The sequence below is a fragment of the Centruroides sculpturatus genome, unplaced genomic scaffold (assembly GCF_000671375.1).
Source record: "Centruroides sculpturatus isolate CEXI.00-Female unplaced genomic scaffold, Cexi_2.0 scaffold528, whole genome shotgun sequence".
Taxonomy (NCBI): Eukaryota; Metazoa; Arthropoda; class Arachnida; order Scorpiones; family Buthidae; genus Centruroides; species Centruroides sculpturatus.
Window position 1 is genome coordinate 41,129 of NW_019384819.1, and position 22,264 is coordinate 63,392.

The 22,264-nt window shown below is 33.5% G+C and overlaps 1 protein-coding gene across 1 annotated transcript; it reads right to left on the bottom strand.

The window, feature by feature from the left end:
- Positions 1-18,002: 18,002 nt before the first annotated feature.
- Positions 18,003-22,264, bottom strand: LOC111629901 (cytochrome P450 4d1-like). The gene is made up of 5 exons (XM_023373836.1): positions 22,159-22,264; positions 21,342-21,411; positions 20,279-20,405; positions 20,013-20,210; positions 18,003-18,092 (listed from the first exon to the last, which is right to left on the bottom strand). The coding sequence occupies exons 1-5, from the start codon at positions 22,262-22,264 to the stop codon at positions 18,003-18,005; spliced, it is 591 nt and encodes a 196-aa protein (XP_023229604.1).

Sequence of the window (22,264 nt, forward strand, 5' to 3'; positions counted from 1 at the left end):
TTTCCTCAAAAACAACTCAAATACAAGATGTAACAATAATGTTTTTAATAAATGGTTTCAGCAATCGCATAATAAACATCTAGATCAATAATAGAAAAACCAATAAACAGAAACATGAAAGCAACTCATGAATTTTTTTTAAATTTTGTACGAACAAAATATCTTTGAAAAAATCAAATTTAAATCAAACAAATATGGTTTAATTTTAGTCCTCTAAAAATCCCTAGTTTGAATAGGAAGATAAACGCTGATGATAATGATAATAATATATGACAAATTATTACGGTTGAAATTGTTAATAAAGAATCCAGTATACAAAAAAAAATGATGATATGAACGGTTAGAAATACTAAAAAAGAAAGATAGAATGATGAATAATAATACAGGTCAAAAATTACATGAAACATGGTATCTATATCATCGTGTTACGATTTTACTGTAAATAAGTATATTAACTTATTGCTTTAAAAGTACACTTATTTTTTACTTCATTATTTTATTTTATTGTTTTCACGGTAAAACAGTTTTTAATGTAACGGTTTTAAATGTTATTGTTTTAACATTGTATATTTTATGTACAGTAGAGCCACTATAACACGGGTTCCTATAATTACGATTCCTATAAGACGGCGAAAAAATTGCGAGGGTATCCGTACAAACCTGGTAAAAAATCTCCTATAATTCGGTAAAACGTCATCGGGCAGCCGAACAAATTTCGGGCTTCAAGCGCCACGCTACAGAGAATTTAGGCGGGTAAATTGAGTTTACTATCTTCTGTACAGTATTATATATAAATTATATATAAATTAGGTACTGTATATATAATTATATATAAACTTAGTTTATTGTATCTTTATTATAATTATATATATATATTTTCCGACGTCCAGCGCCACGCTACGGTGAGTTTAGGCGAGTAAGTTGTTTACTATCGTCTGTACAGTATGTAAATTAGGTACCGTAAGTCTAATACACTACTGTACTTTTATACATTTCTTGTGAAAAAACATTTCTTATTCAACGGCCATAAAAATTATTTATATTAATGATGTCTCCAAAGTTCAACGAAGTTTTCGCAGAAAAATAACTCATCAGAAAACGCGGCCGCGGTTTGGTGCGCTGCTCCGCGACAAAAACAAGCTTAAGCAATGGCGACATCGACGGTGCACACTCAGTAAGTAATCCTACAATTTTTTGTTTATAGCGTAGTTTATACGGATTATTCCCAAAAAAATATACGTATTTTGGAAATGTTCAGTCGAATTAGTCCAGAATCGATTAATTTTATGGAAGAAAACCTTTCAAACAGCCGTAATCCGTAAACACCACACATGTTGGGCTGTAATTGGCAAGTACTCGTAAGAAATCGATACATAAAGCACGGAACGAAATTTAACCTTGGATTTGAAATATTTACAAAATATTTTGTTTAGAAAGTAATCATAAGAATAGTTTTTTGGACGATATATAATTAGAAAATATCATTTTAAATACAATTAGGTTTATTGTTATTTTAGATGGAAACGACACACCGAGCATGGTTGTCTGGGGTATGATGTTCGATCAGCGGTCAAATCCGGTAAACATTTCCAGTGCTCTGATGAAAAACCAGTACGTGCCACGAATTGGGGGAAATTGATGCAAGCTACACCCGACACGGCAACACACTTCTTGACCACACGTGGCACCAAGAACTCTCACTAGTGCGAATCGATAATAATATTCGTTAAAACAGTTAGACAAATAACATTGCTCTGTCTCTTGCAAGGTTCAATGGATTAACAAGATACATTACTTATTTATGATCATCACTCATTTAAAGAAACGTTTTCATAACTTATAAAGCATTTATAAGATATGGAGTGCATGTTTAGGACACTGCATTCGACTAAGCAGTTAATAAAGCAGAAGTGAAACAAAATTTTTACATACGATCCATTAATATTTTACATTTTAGAGATTCGGTGTCAAAATATTATCAACTTGATATAATTGACAGAATTTGTAGCTTATACAGTATATAAAACGAGTTTTATCGGCGAGCCACAAATTCGTTAAGCGTAATAAAAATAATAGCTGGAAACTATAAGAAAATATCGTAACTTTTCTATCCGAAATTCCCGAAAGATATGCGGTTTCTCTCGCCCTATAGCCAAGCATATGATGGGAAAATCTTCCTCTATATTCCAAATCATGGCTTATATCGCGAATCTAGACGGGATGGCAAAGCGAAATGCTAGAATCGCGAATATTAAATTCAAGCAGTCGAATCAAGAGCAACACTAACGATTTTTTTTCATTTTCCTTAATTAAAACTCTTACATTTTCCGTACAGCTAAGTTATAAAATCATAATACTGGCCGTGTCGCCTAATATATTGTATTCAGATATTAAAAAAACACCCAAGCTCATTGTAATTCGGAGTAGTATTTATTTAACAAAGGCAAATACGTAACTTCATGCTCCACGCAAGCGCACTAGAAATATGTAAGAACCTAGGGGTGTAGAGCCGTGAGCTCAACCCTACTTACCAGTTTCTCGTCAGGGGATGGCTGGTGATTTAACGGAAACACTCAAATCGTTCAATGGCTGTTTCTGGTCAGGAACTGACTGAAGTTAGGATAATTACACGCGTCCTAACTCACCATTGGTAACGCTATTTCGAGTAGGTGGGCTCGTTAAACAATTGACGGGGGATAGATGTCCGTTCTCCGAAATAATAGACAGGTTTTAACAAAAACAACTATAATTATCATACGTAAAACTAGGATACAAAGTTATAACGAAATATGGCAATATCGCGTTGCAAATTACAAAGATCTATAGAAAACGTCCGATACACGTTATACTCTACTTAACCTAAAGACCCCGAGAGAGAGCGTTTACATTTAACCCAAATTACCTCTGATAAATATTCATATCTGACGTCGTCGTGACAATCATGGACTGGGAGGTTATCCGGGAGGTGCGGCGATCACTTCTCGAGAGGTGCATGGAACGAGGTTCGAATAGAGTTGCAGCTGGAAGACTGTTCTTCGACGATCGCTAATGACTTGTGGATAATCGCCCCGAGGTGCGGGTGCGACCCCTTTTTATACTCCTTTTACCTCATAAAACTGATAACATCTGTCAAACATATTAAATTAATTGCTGGTAGTAACTATGATCATTGTTTGTGTTACAACCTTAGTAATAATTGTTAAATTGGAAAGATATGCGTTCGGTTTTCTCTAATAAGAAATCGGGAGAAATATGATGTGTGTAGGTTTTTCGTAGTTGGTTAAATAATAAATTAATTAATGGTTTTTAATGTTGTTGACTTTTTTCTTGCTTTTCTTTTTGGTTTACATTTAGATACTTGAAAAAGTCGTAATGATCACAGTGTATCTTTATTTATAAACAAAAATAAAATTATAAAATAATTGAGCGAAGCTCTTCATTAATTAATTCAAGTAAAATAAAATATAAATAAAATGTATGAAGTAAATAACTTATTGTGTTTCGATGGGGGTGGCAGGGGCGGCCTGCCCGGGTGGCACTTTTTAGGGGGCGGCAAAATTTTAAAATACATAATAATAACATCTTGTAAAAATTTGAAACATCCAAATCTGTACTTGCATCGCGCCTACGATGAAATCGTGCCAACAGTCCGGAAATCGGCTCGCCGGGTAGCTTTTTCATCCGAGGAATTTCCCTAAATAAGGGGGGACCGACATTTTCCTCCACCCCGGGCGGCTGACACCCACGGTACGCTACTGGTATCGATTCGACCTAACTTTTTATCTTTGATTGTCATATACTTGACACATGTTGAATTATTATAAAAGAAATCTCGGAAGTATTACAAGGAAAGTTAAAAAATGAAGTGTTCCTTAAGGTAATGCTGAAGTCACGGTTGTGATTTCGATAACAATTTTTTTGTCACGTACAAAACATATCAATAGGATCTTTAAGAAAAACAAAAAAATTTTTAAATATTAATGAGCTATTGTCTAGAGTTTAATCATTACAGTTGGGGTTTAATTTAGCTTTGTTCAAATCGAACAATTAACCATTAGTATTAAATTCATATTGATAAGGACATTTCTGTAATTATCTGTATTTTTGTCAATTATTGATTAAGATTTTTAAATATATATATGTAAATTTCAAAAACTGAACTGTATGATATATTTTTAGTTTTCTACATTCGAACGAATTCAAACATTTAAAATGATTCAGAATACAGAATACATTGACAAAACGGTAAGAGTTCAGAAATTAAACGTGTGTGTGTTAAAAAAAGTACACGCGCTTATGTTCTAAAATTTATTTTAATCAATTTTTCAAAAAGTCAAATAGATCATTTTTCGACACAATTGCCCAGCTGTTCAATAACTTTGTCCATCTCTCAACTAACTTCCCTACTCTCTCATTAAAAATGTTATCCGCTGAACTGCTCGCCAAGAATGATCCACCTTCTTCATCTCATCGTCAGACTTGAATCTCCCTCTAGGTAGAGCTTTATTGATAAAGCAAACAGATTCAATTGGGCCTAAAAAGGACTATAGAGAAGTTACTCTGACATCTGAAAGAGAAGTTTTCCAGCAGTATCGACAGTGTTGTCGAAGGTGTGCAGATGCATATTATCATAAAACAACACAATGTTGTTTCGGGTGTTGTTACATCATATTATGACTTTAAATTGAATTTTTGTATAAGATATATAATTTATTAGATATGAATGGTATTGAATTGGTACAGAAACTCCTATTCCTGCATGAGACTCGTCCAAAAACTTCGTAGAGTCCTACTATGATTATTAAAAGAGTTATTTGTCATATTTAATAAATTCAATAAATAAATTCAAAGTAATTGTAAAAAACGTGAACAACTCTAATAAAAATAAAATAATTTTATAAATTAAATATGTTCAACCTAACTAATTCATTATATTTCAATTATTTTCTAAACTTATTTTTCGTATGTGATAGAGATGGAATATTCACAGAAATTACTGTATTGTTTGAAAGTAAAATAAGGAAAGTTACGAATATAACTTTTGTTTTTTAAAAGTAAAGCTGAAACAAAGGTTTTGAATATAGTAGAGATTAGTTTGACGATAAAAATATATCAGATCGATCAAGGAAAAATAAGAAAACTAAAAGTATTGTTTTGAGTATTTTCATTTTATTTCGTGGAGTTGCCAGCAATTTATTTATTGCCTGGAGCTACAACTTTACTTGCTTTAACTTCTACTTCATTAAATACAAACAATTATTAAGAGAAATGGAAATTTCCACTCGGTAATAATTACGTTAATTTAGAAAATGAATTTAATTTAATATTACTAAATTAAACTGATATAAACCTCAAAATTTATTATTCTGTTTTATTTGCAATAAATATATTAAAGAACGTGTAAAACGAATTAATTCAATTAAAATATGGAACGAAGAAAATAAAAATATTTTTAAAAATGATTTATTTGAAATGTTGTGAAAACATTTTAATGCATGTGATTATAAACAAATGTTATTTTGACTTGTATATACTTACAAAACTTATTACTATATTGTTTTTACAGGGTGTTTAATTTAACTTCAGACTGAAATGTCTCGAAAAATACTTGTTACAAAAATTGTTTAAAGCAAACTCTTAGTATTTTGGAGGGGACAGTTCAACCACGAAAAATTTATCTTATTTCTTTAGGTAGGGTGAAAGGCAAATTTGATGGCGCTGCAATCCGTGAAGATAAGGTTTTTACCTATAATTCCAAGAAAATTCTTGTTTAAGCGTTTTTTTTTTCAATTTATATTTCATTATCTTTTTTCCCTGTGTGGATTAAGGGGGGTTTTGATTTGCATCGTGTGTTTATTCAGGCTTTCAGTCAAGTATATCAAATGTTGAGGTACAGAGTCTGATATATTTAGGACATACCGTTATTAAAAGAGTTTACGTTGGCACGGAATCGAACCTGGGTTTCCTAGGAATATATTATATCGATTGAATTGTAAGGAACCAAGTTCGACGTTATTTTTATTTACTTTTTAATTTGCTTTTATTATATTTTTGTTTGGTGCTTATGTTTAGTTAGGACGAAGGTTTCCTCACCTTAGAAAGTTAAAAAGAGAAGATAAAACGAACTCACCGACGAAGAAAAAAAAAGCGCCGTAGCTAGCAATTGCACTCACGTGCACGCCCGAGCAGCAGATAGTAAGCCCGCACTGAAAGGTGAGAAGACCCCACAGACTTTTAGGAACTTTTTAAAACTTAAAAGAAACATCCCAATAATTGTTCAACAAAAGACTGTAAAAGGTTAATTTATTTCGGTGCACGTGAAAAGTCCAGGCCTGGCAAACTAACAAACGCGAACCCGCGTAAAGTACCCGTTAGGTACTGGCTCTTTCCGGAACGAAATTCGTTGTAGAGCGATAAGTTAAAAATAGTACTTCACGTATTTTTGTTGCCTTGTTCTGTAAACAATTTCTCAAAAAAATATCTTCCAAAAATACTTTTCTGAAAAAGTATACGGTATTTACTTGTTTCATAACAAATCGAAATCTGGGAGAATTCAACTGTCCGTACTAGAAACAGAACCTTACAGTGCAAAGCAGGAGAAGTGGAGTACTGATCATTCGAAAGTGTAGACGAAAGAAGTAGTGGGTCAATAGGACAGAGTGCAGTAAAGTACAGTAAGAATAGGAAAAAGGTTACTTCTTTAGTTCAGTCCATGTTTGTTGAATCTTTCAATGATGCAACGTTTGAACATTTTCAGATCGTCTTCGTTTTGTAAGAGTTTACTTAGTGCCACGGGCCAAGTAATCAATTTATTTGTAAAGTGTGTAATAAGCTGCTTCTGCCAAGGGTCAAAAAGGACACGGTCATATATTACGTTATGTTACGTATTCTACCGTATAGGGTACATCATCTCCACAGCGACAGTTCGGGTGATTTATAATTTTAAATGAAGTAAGGTAATCATTCAATTTACCACTTTCCGTGTGTATTGTGTTAGCTGAGAATCGTGCGTTATAATTTTGCAATTGTATTTACGTTCTAATTTCGGGAAGAACTTGTGTGTAATCTTTCCTTTAATATCTTCTTGACAACGAGTTTGCCATGCCCTGATTGACCGATGATCGTTCAACGTTGAAAAATGTTGTAGTTGCTTAAGTGCAGCAGTGTCAAATATTGCGCATAGGTTTAAATTGTTATGCTGCAAATAAAACAAGCACACCCATCTTATTAAACCGTAATATACTTTTATTAATATTTGCATAATTAAAGCAAATTTTATAACTCGTTTTTTATGTATGTATGTATATCGTTCTTTATGCAAATAAATAAAGTAGTTATAGGCACTATTTGTATATTATTATTTTAAATTAAATATGCAGCCCGCGGTTGTAAGAAAATTTCCATAATAAATTGGGGTCTTGAATAAAAAACGTTTAGAAAGCACTACTATAGATGATAACACACTGTAACAACTTGGGTAACGAAGTATCGAGTTATAGATTTCGTAAAAATAATATGAAGTAATAGAAAGGTCGTAATATCGATGATTGAAGTGAGAAGCGAAGCGTGACAGCTATACACTTGCGACAAATCAATGTCAATATTAAGATGTCCAAGTCTGCTGCGTACACCATTCTTATGAACAGGGAAGCAATAAAAGCAACAAACGCGGATAACGTTGTGGAAGTAGAACGTGTGTTATGGAGAAGATATAAACATTTATCCTAGTGTAGAAAAATGAAAAGCATTTAGCTGGTAAAATTATTTTTGATAAGATTATTTATAAGCCAAGCAGCTGCACCTTAAGAAACGAGAAATCATTACCTTTTTCTAAGACACTGAATTTAATGTCCATTTTATTATACAAAATTTACTAATTTTAAATATTTTTGTCTTTTAATTTATGATTAAAAACATAATTTGGTTACTTTTAGCTCCATCTTGAGTATTTGTGGTTTACGTTTATCGCAATAGGTGCTATTTATTGTCTACAAACGAATTGATTTATTTTCTGTATTGTTTGATAAGAAAAATTAATTTGAATTTCAAAGAATTGATAGTTCGAACGGTCTCGTGGAAAGTGTTAAGTTCAAAGTACGAAGTACAACTATGCTAAAAACGTATAATTCTTTTAAATAAGATTTAATTATCTAATTCAATAACGGCACAATTTTCATTATAATAAATATTTTTAAATTCAATTCAAGTAGTCTTTTACATAATTCGAAATATATAGAATTACTTGTTCTCACTAACTGACTGAGTGAGTGATTTACTGAGTGACTGATTCATCATCGTCCAGAACAAACCTCTAAACGGAAAAAGGTTCAATTTTGCACACAGATAGGGTACGACATGAAAACACACATTAAGAAAAGATTTTTCGAAATTTCCCTGCTGAGGGAAGAGAAAAAGAATCATGGCTTATCCTGAAGAAATGCTTTTACTGTACTGTTTTACATGCGATTTTTTGTTTTCAACTACGTTTATGTGAGATGCGAATCACCCCTGTGATTAATTAACAATTTAATTAAAAAGTTAAAATTTTGACGAAAAATATTCTCTGATTTTGGTGGGAAAATTATGTTTTTCTAAACGAGGGAAACTGCTAAAAATCACTTCCTTCAATGGAAGATCGACATCGTTTTGTTTTCCCTTATCTCCTAAAAATCTTAGTCACCCTGGGAATTTTCAACCCCTCGATAAATCCCCTTTTTCCCTGTTCACGTGGAAAAATACGAAATGCTGATTGGTGAACATTCATCAGAAAAAGAAAGAATTTTGCGTTATTCGAGGAGTACGCCGAAAGATCCAGAAGAGGACAGACGTATCCCATATCATCTCCTGAAGGCCAATTGTGGGGTCCCAGACGAGGATTGAACTCGGGTAAACCATGAAATTTTTGCGCGACACAAAATGTAAACAACGAGACTCGGAATGGTTCGAGTATGTGTCAAACTATCTGTCAAGGTCTTAGCGGAAGACAAACTCTAACACGAGCGCTCATTAACAGGTAGATCTTTGACTCGCGTGTCTGTAAAATGTTGGCCGAGATAAAACTTTACGAACAAAGAAAAGGAAATTTTTGATAGATGAAAGATGAAAATGATCGTTAAATTCTTAGACGTCAAGAAATGATAAACAACGGACTGAGTTATGAGTGCAGGTGTTATTGTTTTATATACAGTCACCGAGCAGAGTCGACAAAGAGGTATCAAATGAACACCTCGAATCGCACCTTTCCCGCCACCCGAAAAAGCTTCGTCTTGCACCTGGAGACAAAGGAGAGACCAATCGGAGAGCGAGGAATGGGACGAGGGATCAATCCGAAATACGAACAGTGGGGGAAAAAATTATAAAAATCGGAACTTCAATATCGAAAAGAGAGTCTCCTCTGGATTAAGCCTACCGTCGTGATTTAGATCCATGAGCGATTAGTCTTGTTAACCTGTAGCACACTTGAGTGCACAACTAAGTTCCTCCAGCTCGATTTCCTCGCCCTTATTAAAGCGCAAATTGGACCAGTCCACTTCAAACGCTTTTGCTAACAGATAGAACGTCCTGGCGTATTAAGTGATCAGTTTCCGGAGCTGCGCAATCGATCAGCAACACGACAAACTCATTGAGCAAAGCTCACTGCGTGCATAGCTTTAGTCGTTTTTATTTTATAATCGTAGAATCGCGGCTACTGATTATCAGAAATTATGATTTTATTTGTTGTTTTGATACTTTTCTTTTTTTATAATGTTTTATTTACTTGATTTTCCTGTAATTAGAGAAGATACAGCTTTAAAATAAACAGATCAGGTCTCATTCTCCACTAGATTATCTCATCTTTCACCGATTGTTGTTGGTTCCTTTATAATCCGATATAAATTGACCGTGTTTCAAAAGTCCAATGTTAAGTGTCTATTGCTTTTGCGGTAATATGAGTAGAGCTTGACAGTCACTTAATAAACCGCCAAGTGTTTTATTACTGTTTAAACAACTGCTTTCCACTTGTTATTCTTTGTAAGTAGAGACGCTTCAAGGTCAGTTAAACTTTATTACCTTCACAACAGGAAATTTTCCAATGTTTTATTGGATAATAACAAACCAATCCACTTCATGTTCTCTCAACTTGAAAAACATAGTCAGTAAGCAATAAAGTGGCGATCTTGCGAAAAGGGTAGGGGAAAGAAAATTCAGAAGAAAAAAGCGTTGAGGAGAGAAATATAGGTTTAGAAAAAACTGAGTCACGTCACCTTTGCAGTTAAACTTGTTTACTTAAAAAAGAAATTGGAATTTTAATTAAAGAGTGGATCTCTGAAGTAACATATTACTACCAATTTCCTGTTGTTGCTTTCCAATTAATTTCATTTCTATATGCAGGTAACGTAGACTAGATCAGTTTCAACAAAAAACAATCTTCTATATTCATGGACAGAAATGTAAGAATGAACGTTTTATTACCTGGTTGACATCATTCGTGCACATCACAAATCGTGTGTTCCTCGAGTCTACCAAAAAGTAGTTGATGGCGATAATGTAAATGTATCGCTCTTAATTATGCCATATAAGATATTTATTTTCATTTTATTTTAAAACAACAACCGATTGTTTCCAATAGTTTAATTCCTTCATTAGAAAGGTTCTTTCGAAATCACGCGCTGAAACACGTATAGTTTTTGATTATTTAAAAAATATTCATTAGAAATTTTAAAAAGTGTGTATATTTATTATTTGTTATATGTCGAAAATGGTTCTTAAATAGCATCTTTCCCGGATAAACTACTTTACAGGCAACTTCTCGCCTGCAATGACGGCTTTCCCGTAAAAATTTTATGTGATGCGTGGAAAGCTGTCTTCGTACATTAGATCACATGATATTTAAAACATAATTGAAAGCATGTAACAGAAAATTAAAAGATATAAAAATAGTTATTACGTAAGTAGTATAGAATGAAACGAATGACTTATAATGTAATACGTGAATACTTACAAAATGTAAAAGGTTGATTCGAATATAATGTGAATTTAAACACAAAGTAGTAAATTGAATACAATAAGATCTGTTCATAAAATGGCGATATATTTTATTAATATATATATATATATAATGACGAAGAAGAGATATATAAACATTTTTTGCAAACTTGAACTCTCAAGAAATATTTATTTATTATACAAACAATGGAATGGTCATTGCAATTTTAATTCATAAACTTTATACAAGTATAATTTATATACTTATATAAAAGTATAATTTATAAAAGTATAAAAGTATAATTTAAATCAAATCGATTTAAAACACAATGAAAACAATTTTATAACCGAAGCAGAAATAAATTATAAAACATGTATTAAAAATAAACGGTTCTGACAAAACTGACTCTTAAATATCAAGGACAACATTCTGTTTAATGAAATTAAACAGTAACCTTGACATCTGACCCACCTCCAACAAGGAAGGGAGTTTTTGTTTACAGAGTAACGTGATACTTCGCGCGTTGTTGTCGTTAACGGTGGGTGTGGGTGGCGGCTCACTTGACACCCTGCTGTGAAAGTAATAAACTTTAACCGACCTTGACAGACGTATCTAGTTACTAAGANTCGGTTTCCGTGTTTCGAGAAACACGGTGGTGTCAATCCTGACAGGGTACCAAAGAGGTGCTGACCCGAAAGGTCACAATACAATTAAACGAACGACATATCATGTGATATGTGAATATTTACTAAATATAAAAGGTCGAGTCGAATGTAATGTGATTTTAAATATAAAGTAATAAAAAAAATTAAATACAATGAGATCTGTTTATAAAATAGCAATATATTTTATTAATATATATATAACGACGAAGAAAGGATATGAAAACATTTTTTGCAAACTTAAAGTCTATACAGACTTTAAGTTTGCAAAAAATGAGTAAATATTTTATGAAACAACGAAATGTTAATTGCAATTTTAATTCACAAACTTTATACAAGTATAATTTATAACAAATCGATTTAAAACATGATAAAAACAATTTTATATACGAAGCTAAAATAAATTATAAGAACAGTCTAAAAAGTAAGCAGTTTTGACAAAACTGATTCTTAAATATCAAGGACAACAATCTGTTCATAAACTTAAACAGTAATCTTGACATCTGGCCCATTTCCAACAAGGAAGGGCGTTTTTGTTTACATAGTAATAAGACACTTAGCGCGTTGTTGTGATTAACAGTGGGAAGTGGGTGCAGCTCATTGACACCCTGTTGTGAAAGTAATAAACTTTAACTGACCTTGACAGATGTCTCTAGTTACTAAGAATAACAAGTGGGGAGCAGTTGTTTAAACAGTAATAAAACACTTGGCGGTTTATTAAGTGACTGTCCTGCTTTACTCAAAAGCAATAGACACTTAACACTGGAGTTTTGAAACACGGTCAATTCCTATCGGATTACAAAGGAACCAAGGACAATCAGCGAAAGATGAGACAATCTATTGGGGAATGAGACTTGATCTGTTTATTTTAAAGCCGTGTCGTCTCTAATTACAGGAAAATCAAGTAAATTAAACATTATAAAGAAAGAAAAGTATCAAAATAACAAATAAAATCATAATTTCTGATAATCAGTGGCCGCGATTTTACGATATTAAAATAAAAACGGCTGAAGCTACGCACGCAGTGATGAGCGATTAGTCTTGTCAACCTGTAGCACGCTTGAGTGCACAACTAAGTTCTTTCAGCTCGATTTCCTCACCCCTATTAGAGCGCAAATCGGACCAGTCCACTTCAAACGCCTTTGCTAACAGATAGAACATCCTGGCGTATTAAGTGATCAGTTTCCGGAGCTGCGCAATCGATCAGCAACACAACAAACTCATTGAGTGAAGCTGAGATTCGATTTTACTTGTCGGCCTTGATCGATAGTGATGATGGAAGGAACACTGAATCTGGAGATCCAATGGGAGACGAAACTACGAGCGACAGTTTCAGTACAGATGTCGTGGAGGGGAACAGCTTCTGGCCACATCGTGAATCTATCTATGCAGGTGAGTAGGTAGGTCCATCTGAAGGTGGAAGTGACTGACAAGGTCAAGATGCAGATGTAAAAACCGATTGGATGGAACGTCGAATCTCTGAAGAGGTTTTTGGTGTGTCGATTCACTTCGGACCATTTGCAGTTTATGCAGGAAGGGGTCCAGTTCGCGATGTCCTTCTGCATCGAAGGCCACACAAAACGTTTTTGGACTAGACGTCTCGTGTCACGTATACATGGATGGACCAAATTGTGCATGGAAGAGAAGATTTGACAGCGAAATTGAGGAGGTATATATGGGCAAACCTTGCTATCCTTTGTGTCACAATATAGCTATAGTGACATACTGATTCGAAGTGGCTGTAGCGTGAGTGATGTTTTATCGTCCGTGAAGAGTGCGGTTAGCTCATCGTTATTTGCTTGAGCTTCTGCTATGGCGGTAAAGTCTGTCACCGGAAGTCGAATCTCGTTAATCAGAGAAAAGGGTGTCTGCCACAATGTTGTTCGAGCCAGTGACATGCCTGATGTTGGTGCTGAACTGCGCAATGTAATCGAGATGTCGCAGTTGACATGAGAGCAAGTTTCTGGTTTTTGGTGAAAAGTGAAGATGAGAGGACGATGGTCAGTATAGATGACGAAGTTTCGACCTTCTATGATACGGCGGAAGCATTTGATTGCGGAGTATGTAGCTAGCAGCTCCCTATCGTAAGTACTGTACTTTATATCGGTAGGCGTTACTTTCTGCGAAAAGAAGGCTACTGGGTGAGTTTCTTCAGCAGTATGGGTTTAGAGTACAGTGCCGATGGCGGCATTAGATGCGTCTACCATTAAAAAGAGATTGTTCTATGACAAATAGTATGCAAGGGTTGTTGCGTTTGAGAGGTTTGCTTTACATTGATTGAAGGACTTGAGAACAGATTCGTTGCAGGAGATAATGCATCTTTATCATTTTTCTTGGAATCCTTGAAAAACTCGAGTAGTGGGACTTGAATTTGGGCTGTGTATGGCACAAAAGTCTATAAAAATTGACCATGGCTAAGAAGCGACAGAGCTTAGCAACAGTTTTTGGTTGAGGAAAGTCGTTGATGGCTTTGGTTTTTGATGGCAAAGGCTTTACTCCTGACAATGAATTCATGCAGCCGAGAAATAGAACTGCGGATTTTCCGAGGATTCACTTGGATATGTTTAATCTTAGGCCATTGTCTTGCAAGCAGAGGAACGTTTGGCAGAGGTGGTTCGTGTGTTCGTCTGCATCGTTGGACGCGACCAATATATCGTCGAAATAAAAAATTCAGAAATCAAGGCCAAATAGGTTCTGGTGGATGTACTGCTGGAAAGTTTGATCAGCATTTTTTAGGCCGAAAAGCATATAGACGTATTCAAACAAGCCGAATAGGGTTGTTATGGCAGTTTTTGGAATGTGCTGGAGGAAGATCAGTATTTGGTGATAGGCACGGGTTAAGAAAGTGTGGTAAAATGATTTTACCTTCGAGGAGTTGAGTGCTGTCTTCTATATGAGGAACAGGATAGTGATTGGGGACAGTTATACGTTGAGACGGCGGTAACCACTGCACGATCGCCACCAGCCTTCCGTAAGCCTGGTGAATAAAATAATGCCGTGAGCCTGGTGGAGTCCAGAAGACTCCGAAATAAAACACTACATTTTATTGCCTGTTAAAATAATATGAATCTTATGTTAGTATATGTATATATATATTAGGGTTTCTTTCCCGGGATCCCGTTTTCCCGAAATTCCTGCCGTTTATTCCCTACGAGAAAAATCCCGGGAAATTTTATTTTCCCGGGAATTCTCGCATTTCAATAATAATTTGTCATGTCAGGTTTTCCTTCTATTATTTATTATACGAAAAGTTGCATCTTGAAGACTCATCTAACAGTAGGGTTGCCACCTGTCCAGGTTTGACCCGGAGACTCCAGGATTCAATGAGTTATCTCCGGGCTCCGGGGTTAATTAATATTTCTCCGGGTTGTGCAAGTTGAAATGAATATGTAAAAAATTGTATGCAAACCTTAGGCTTAGCTAATCAGGTGACGGTTAGATTACGGAAGAGATATGAGAACAAAATGAACTGAATTAAAAATCACCAAGAATGTCGTAGAATGCAGATCAACCTTACAGTTATCTGCTGGGATGACATCACACTTCCAACATGCTTGAAAGAAGCATGTATGGACCTAAATACGCACCACCACCTAAACTCACGCACGGAAAGATCATTCCGGAAGTCGAGCAAGCTATAGAGGGGCTCAGCGAGATCAAAAAAGAAATGTTTAGATGGGAAGTGGCACTTAAAATCAAACAAGAATATAGTAAAAGGGATTGTGACCCAATTTGGGCAAATATCAGGAAAAGTCGAGAATGGCTGAAAAGTAACAATCTCGTGCTCACAAGGGCCGACAAGTCGAAGGACTTAGTAGTCATGAAAAGAAGCACTTACGACGACTTTCTGTTAAAGTACATTAATGATACGCATTGTATTAAGGAGCACTCATGCGCTCTAGAAAGGCTGCAGGCAAGAGTTAAAAGGTTTGCAAACACACCGCTGGCTAAAGAACTGGATTTGACGAAGATAATAGTCCGATCTCCGTCCGCACCTAGGCTATTTGGATTTGCCAAAATCCATAAAAACGATAAAAGCTTAAGGCCTGTCGTTGATAAAGGATGCACCCACAATATTATTGGAAAGGTTTGTCAATGAATTCATTCGCAAATACTCGCCACCGCATCAATACAGCGTAAAACAACCTTTAGAACTTCTACATAAAATGGCAAATATGAAGTCGCAAGAAGTTAAGTATATGACCGTATTGGACTTCAAGGCGTTGTACCCTTCCATCCAACTAGAACCATGTTTTTGCCATTTACGGGACTTCCTTTTAAGCAAGATCAAGCATCCAGAAAAGAAGAGAAAGCAGATCTTAGAGTTGACGCATCTAGCAACTTTTTCATCTATTTTTAACTTTAAAGGCGTCACATACACGCAGCAGAAGGGCGTCGCCATGGGAAGCCCAATGGCAGGTACTTTATGTGAGATGGTGTTAAGAACGCTAGAGAATGCATTCATGCCGAATTACGAAACGCAAATTCTAATGTACGCACGGTATGTCGACAATGTGGTTATCTTATGGAAAGTTAAACCCTACTTACAGCAACTCTTCAAGGACATTAATGACAACAAGTTCGGCCTCGAGATTGAACTCGAGCAAGAAAGTGATAAGCGCATACACTTTCTGGATTTATCTATACAACTTGACAGCAAAGGGGATTTTCGCACTAAAGTATACAGAAAACCTACGTACAACCCGATATTTATCCCATGGAATTCGCACGACCCGCCAACTTACAAACTAGCTGCATTCCGGGCGCTCATCGCACGAGCTTACTCACACTGCAGCAGTACCCAAGACAGAAACGAAGAGCTGTGTTATATCAATAAAATAGCTAAGAGGTATGGGGTTAATATTAAAGCTATTACTAACCAAAGTAAGACAAAGCAAGGTGCGAAACATACAAAATGCAAAAGAGTTCACACTGATGGAATATAAGGCCTCCCTGAGCCTTATATTCCATCAGTGTAAACACTCCCTATAGGAGAATAGGAGTAGCTACGAATAAAAGAATAATATACAAAAGGAATCCTACTATTTATCAATTGCTAAGGGCAAACAAAGATGGCGTAGACAGGAACGCTCTTCCGGTGGTCTACAGAATCCCTGTTACAGACACGCAAAGGCAGAATATGATGTTCTACATCGGAGCTACCGGAAGATCCCTCAAAGAAAGGCTGTCAGAACACCAGAGAAACATAAGAAGCGAACAACCGTGCACAGCGCTGGCGACTTACGTCTTAGCTGACCCCCAAGAGGTCAAAGCTGAATGGGACCGAGCCAGATTGATACAAATAGTTCGCGACAAAAAGCACCTCCGGTACGCTGAAGCCTGGCATATCTGCAAAACAAGCCAAAAAGGATTAGCTATCAACTTCCGAGATTCAAGCAAAGTATCGGCAGCCTGGCGAGCAAGTATATTATAAAGTCAAGAACGATGGACAGCGGCAACTTACTTAAGGGCAGAAAATCTTAAGTTAATGTATTTGCTAAACACATTGTGTATGTTTGGTATATTACGTCTGTATTTTATTTTTACTGTTATTTTATATCTTGAACGTCATATTTTTTAACGTTCTAATAGCTACTGTGGTTATATAATGACAACCGTTATATAGAGATGGCGTTATTCCAGTAGAATATCATTTTTAAAAAACGTTCCAAAACGCTTGTATCGTTTATTCAAGTTCGGAGTTCGATTTTTTCTGTTTTTCTTGATAAAGGTCATTGAATATGACCGAAAACGTTAGAATTTAATAAATATGGCTGCATATTTATAGGTTTTCTTGAGTGTGTTTAGTGGGTGAGATTTGCCCTACACTTTTAGTTACTTACTAGAAAGTAAATTAAATTAATCAAATTTATGATATTCCTGTATGGTCTTTCTTATCCATATAAAATTCTATTTTACTATCTCATCCCGGAATTTCCCGGGATCCCGGGTAAAGAAATTATTTTTTTTTTGTAATCCCGCTGGAGGCAAATTTCCCGGGAAATGAGAAACCCTAATATATATATAATAAATTTATAAAGACATACTTGAAATAAAACAATCCTTGATTTACGTGAAATATTTATTCACACCACTACATAATAAAAAACATAAACTTTTTTTTGACAATTGATAATCAAGATATTTCATTGCGTAAATCTTGATAAACAATTTGAAAACAAAAGCAAGTTTCCTGCTTTGATTTTTACATCAGTGTTTTCATTTTTTTTTTCACTGTGGCTTATAGTTTTCAAGTAGAAAACATCACATCTATTTATACATTTGAAGTTTTGTACTTGTAATTCTGTACTAAAAATTGTATTTCATTTATGGAATACAATTTTTACTCTTATAATATATAATATCGTGTTAAATTATGGACCTTTTTCTTCGTCAATTGTATACATTTTATACGAAAGGCGAGTAGGCTTTATCGAACTGTCGGCCATATAATCATAGTATTTCTGTTAATAAGAGTTACATATTAATTAGTCACATATTTTAAATACTTTTATTAAATGTGGATTTGCGTAATTTTCATTCTGTAGCATATCCGAAAAATACTAAAATAAAATACAAATATTTTGTATCCAACGCATTATTAACTGAATCATCTATGTTCGGAACATTTTAAATACGAACAAGAGATCGATAACAACAGTTTAATTTACATAAACAATAATGTGAGAAATGATCAACGTGATAAATAAATAAAATAAAATAAACAGCAAAAATAGTGTTATTTAAAGTATATTTAATAACAATAATCATAATATATTTTATTCTCATCACTTTTCATCTATAAAAATGTGAATTACAATTTATGAGTAAAGTTTAATAATACGTAGAATTATTTCGATACAGTTTTTAAATGCACTTGTTTAGATTATATGATATACGTCTATGTTTATATATATCTGTAAGAAAAATTACCCCAACGTTCAGGTTATTTCATATTTTACAACATACGTCTTTGCTCTACACACATTCTTATACCTGCCATAGACACCTATGACAAGAGTGGAATTTGCAGGCAACATGTAATTACCTATTTCAATGACAACGATTTAATGCTTCAAGTCAATAACAATTATAAATATAAATATTGTTATCAAAAAACAAATTCCAAAATATAAAAAATTACTTATTTTCATTTCCGAAGGATTTTTTCTTGCAATAGAAGGTATAGGAGGATAGATTCTCATCGACTCCTGAAAATTGTAATGTATAGCCCTTGAATGTATTAAATTAATCCTTGAATGTATTAAAGAAATTGAGGAGTTACCTTATTAGGCATTTTAAGTACGTCATTTTCGTCAGGTCATCGATAGTGATATCTCTTTTTATATCATTTTTGAAAATTTTTTGCAATTCTAAATACACTTTCTCTTGTATTTCATGGAATCTTCCCAGGAAATAAAGAGTCCATGACATAACGTGAGCGGTTGTATCGTAACCCTGATATTAAAATACGTTAAAAAAATGTAAAATTTCTTTCTATGTAATTTACATTTGCAATAAAATAACTACTGTATAATAAACAGGTAAAATTACGATAAGGGATGCACGAATATCTCGATTCTTTTATATTCATGTGATATCAATTTACAATGCGCAATCACATTGCTTGCAGCAAGCAGTTGACATAGTGCTTCATTTACGACAAAATATCAATAACCCGATTTTGGGAGTGTACTGTTTCCTCTAATAAGAAAATAGTCAGAAACTCTAAAAAGGCGCTAGTTCCATCTGGCGTGAATTTTTTGGTGATAAAATAAAGGAGAAAAAAATGCGTCATTTCACTTCTTCCGAAACACAGGTATTTATGAATGAAACCAAAAATAATAATAATAGTAAAAGGGAAAATGGTTCCAACTGTTACTTCTCGCGGAAAACGTAATTATTGGAGATTAGGCCTAATTCAAAAGATGTAAAGTGTTAGTAATGCACTGTACAGTACATAGCAGCAGAGATAAAAATTCGACGTAAACGAAGAGAGATTACAAAAAAAGTTATTAACATTTTTAAATAATACATTATAAGAATTCTGTTTATAATTTTAACACGGTTAACAGAATAGAATGCGATACATGTACGCCTTTGCAAACGATGTTTCTGTTCTTCAATGAAACTAAAAATTGGACGAAATAAACGTTAAATTGTCCACAAACTGTGTAATTAGTCGAACGAAAAAGCTAAATGCACATTGTCCAGCTTGAATTGTCTTAAGTTAAACAACATATTACATGTCGTAATATAACGACGTATAATTACATTTTCGGTTATTTTATTATTATGGACTTGAATTATTTTAAATATACGTTTATCAAATTATATAATTATTTTCGATTATACGTTTAATAAATTAAGTAAATTCTGCCTACCGCAAAAATAGCGCCTTCCATATCTCTGATAACGTCTTCTTCCGATATTAAACCTTGTTTGACATGAAGATCCAACAGGGAATCGATAATACGCTGTTTTGCTTTCGTCTTTGGTTCTTCTTCATTACCTGATTCTATGTCTAAGGAATGTTGCTGCTGCATTTTTTTCACAGAATTTTCTTTTTTTCTCTTGAACACCTTGGCATTAAATTAAATCGTTAATTACATAAATAAAAACAAAACTTATATCCACAAGTTGAGTTTACCTTTTCGTCGAAACGATGAATTATTTCAGCGTCCCTTTTATAATTTTTTCCTATTTTACTCATGAAGAAAATTGGGAAAAACCAGTACATTGGATTAAATAGCCATTGAGGAAAATATTTCAGAATTCTATATTAATCAAAAGATAATTAATGCAATTAAATTTACTTTAATTAACTTTGGATTAATAATTTATTTATCAAATAAATTTGATTAATAATTTATTTATTAAATAAAACTTGGATAAAAAATAAAGTACTGTCAACTATTAAATTTACATAAAATTTAACATTACATATTTCATGTGAAGAACATTATAGAATTTTCTTAAATTGAAATAATTTAAAACATGTAAAATTTACTTTAAATCATAAGTTTGTGTAAAAGTTTTTTTTTTTATTTTTGTGTTCAAAATATGCAAAGAAAAAACTTTGCAATTATTTCATATCGTAATTAATTAATTTTTGACAAATATTAAAAATAAGTTGCTGGACATCCAATCACAATATTTTTATATTGTTGTTGGATGTTTAAACTTTAAGTTTTCGTAATCATAAAGACTTCTTTTATAGTACTGAGGCAACAGAAGAAAAACACAAAGATGGATAAACACTAGTTATTTTATTATAACCACGATATGCTTTGCGAAAAGTTGATCTGTCAAACATTTGTCGTTCATATTACAGATTTTCTCTCACGTGTACGAAATACATGAAGTTTAAAATGATATAGCTGATAATTAAATTAATTTGAAAATCTTTCATACATATTTAATGAACACGTTGTATTCGCTTAGAAACTCGATACTTCTCTCCACGCATTGTTCTAACAACTTTTTATTGCGATCAGCACATATAGAAATAACACTTCATTTATAATGTAAAATCTTTTAATTGATAAACAATCAAAATTTAAAATGTTTCGTGTTCCTTCTACTGAAGTTGACTCGAACATTTTAAAAATTTCATCAGATATAAACTAAGTTTATATTATTTAATATAAACATCACTGTTGTAGATATCATTTGAAAAATGAGAAAATATATCTGGAATTGAATTTTCCTACCTGTGTATTGCAGACAGATATTCTTGATCGTTCCTAGTCTGAGAATGTAGAGAAACTCCTACTACTATGTCTACATAGAAATAAATTGATATTTATATTCAAAATTATTCTTTTAATCACTATATCAGTGTATTTCTATTAATAGGACTTATCATACTGGTGTATAAGATTACAGTCTCACAGTTGCACAGGTTAAAATTGTTTTATTTTCAATTACCAGGTACAGTGATTATAAGAATAACTTTGATTAAATTAAGGACATAAATGCATATTAATTAATGATATTTATATTTTTTAAATGAATAAATATGCGTCGTTCGAAAATAATATTCAGTTTCGGAAAAGCATCGCAGAACAAAGTAGTTTCACTAAACGAAAACAGTGATGTACGAAAGAGGAAAATAATCAGTTAGGCCATGCAAAAATGATTATAGTCAGCTTTAGTTTTAACTGCTGTCGCTAGACAAAAATAGTGTTAATAAAAATGGCAGTTATACAAAAAAGGAAGTCACCAGCGTGTCAGAATTTCACACGAATAAATCCGTAATTATCGTGAAACGTGTAAGTGGTAAAAAAAACAGTTTGAATTCCTGCCCCCGTCCAATGCTGGTTTCGTTGAGGGAAGTTCAGTAGCTTACTTCTGTTGCAGTGACATATATATCTATATATATTATTATTAGTGTTTAAAATTCGTTTCATACTTTTTCTACGTCATGAGCAATAAGTTAAAAAGAAGGAATCTTTCATTTTATGTTTACGTATGAACAAATTGATATTTATAATTTTTAATTAAATATTTTACATTAGAGAGCAATACCTGCAATTATATCGAGAGTGCAGTATTTCATCAATTCCAGAATATCGAATATTTCATTCTCCTGCAATTGTTTGAGTTTTTCGACTAAGACGTTCGAATGCTCCAT

Excerpts from the sequence above, each read along its gene's own strand:
- LOC111629901 (XM_023373836.1), bottom strand. The coding sequence starts at position 22,264 with ATGGAGCATTCGAACGTCTTAGTCGAAAAACTCAAACAATTGCAGGAG. Across the intron at positions 21,412-22,158 it reads CACTCTCGATATAATTGCAG|ACATAGTAGTAGGAGTTTCT; the intron begins GTATTGCTCTCT and ends ATTTCTATGTAG. Across the intron at positions 18,093-20,012 it reads TGGAAGGCGCTATTTTTGCG|AAATACTATGATTATATGGC; the intron begins GTAGGCAGAATT and ends TCTTATTAACAG.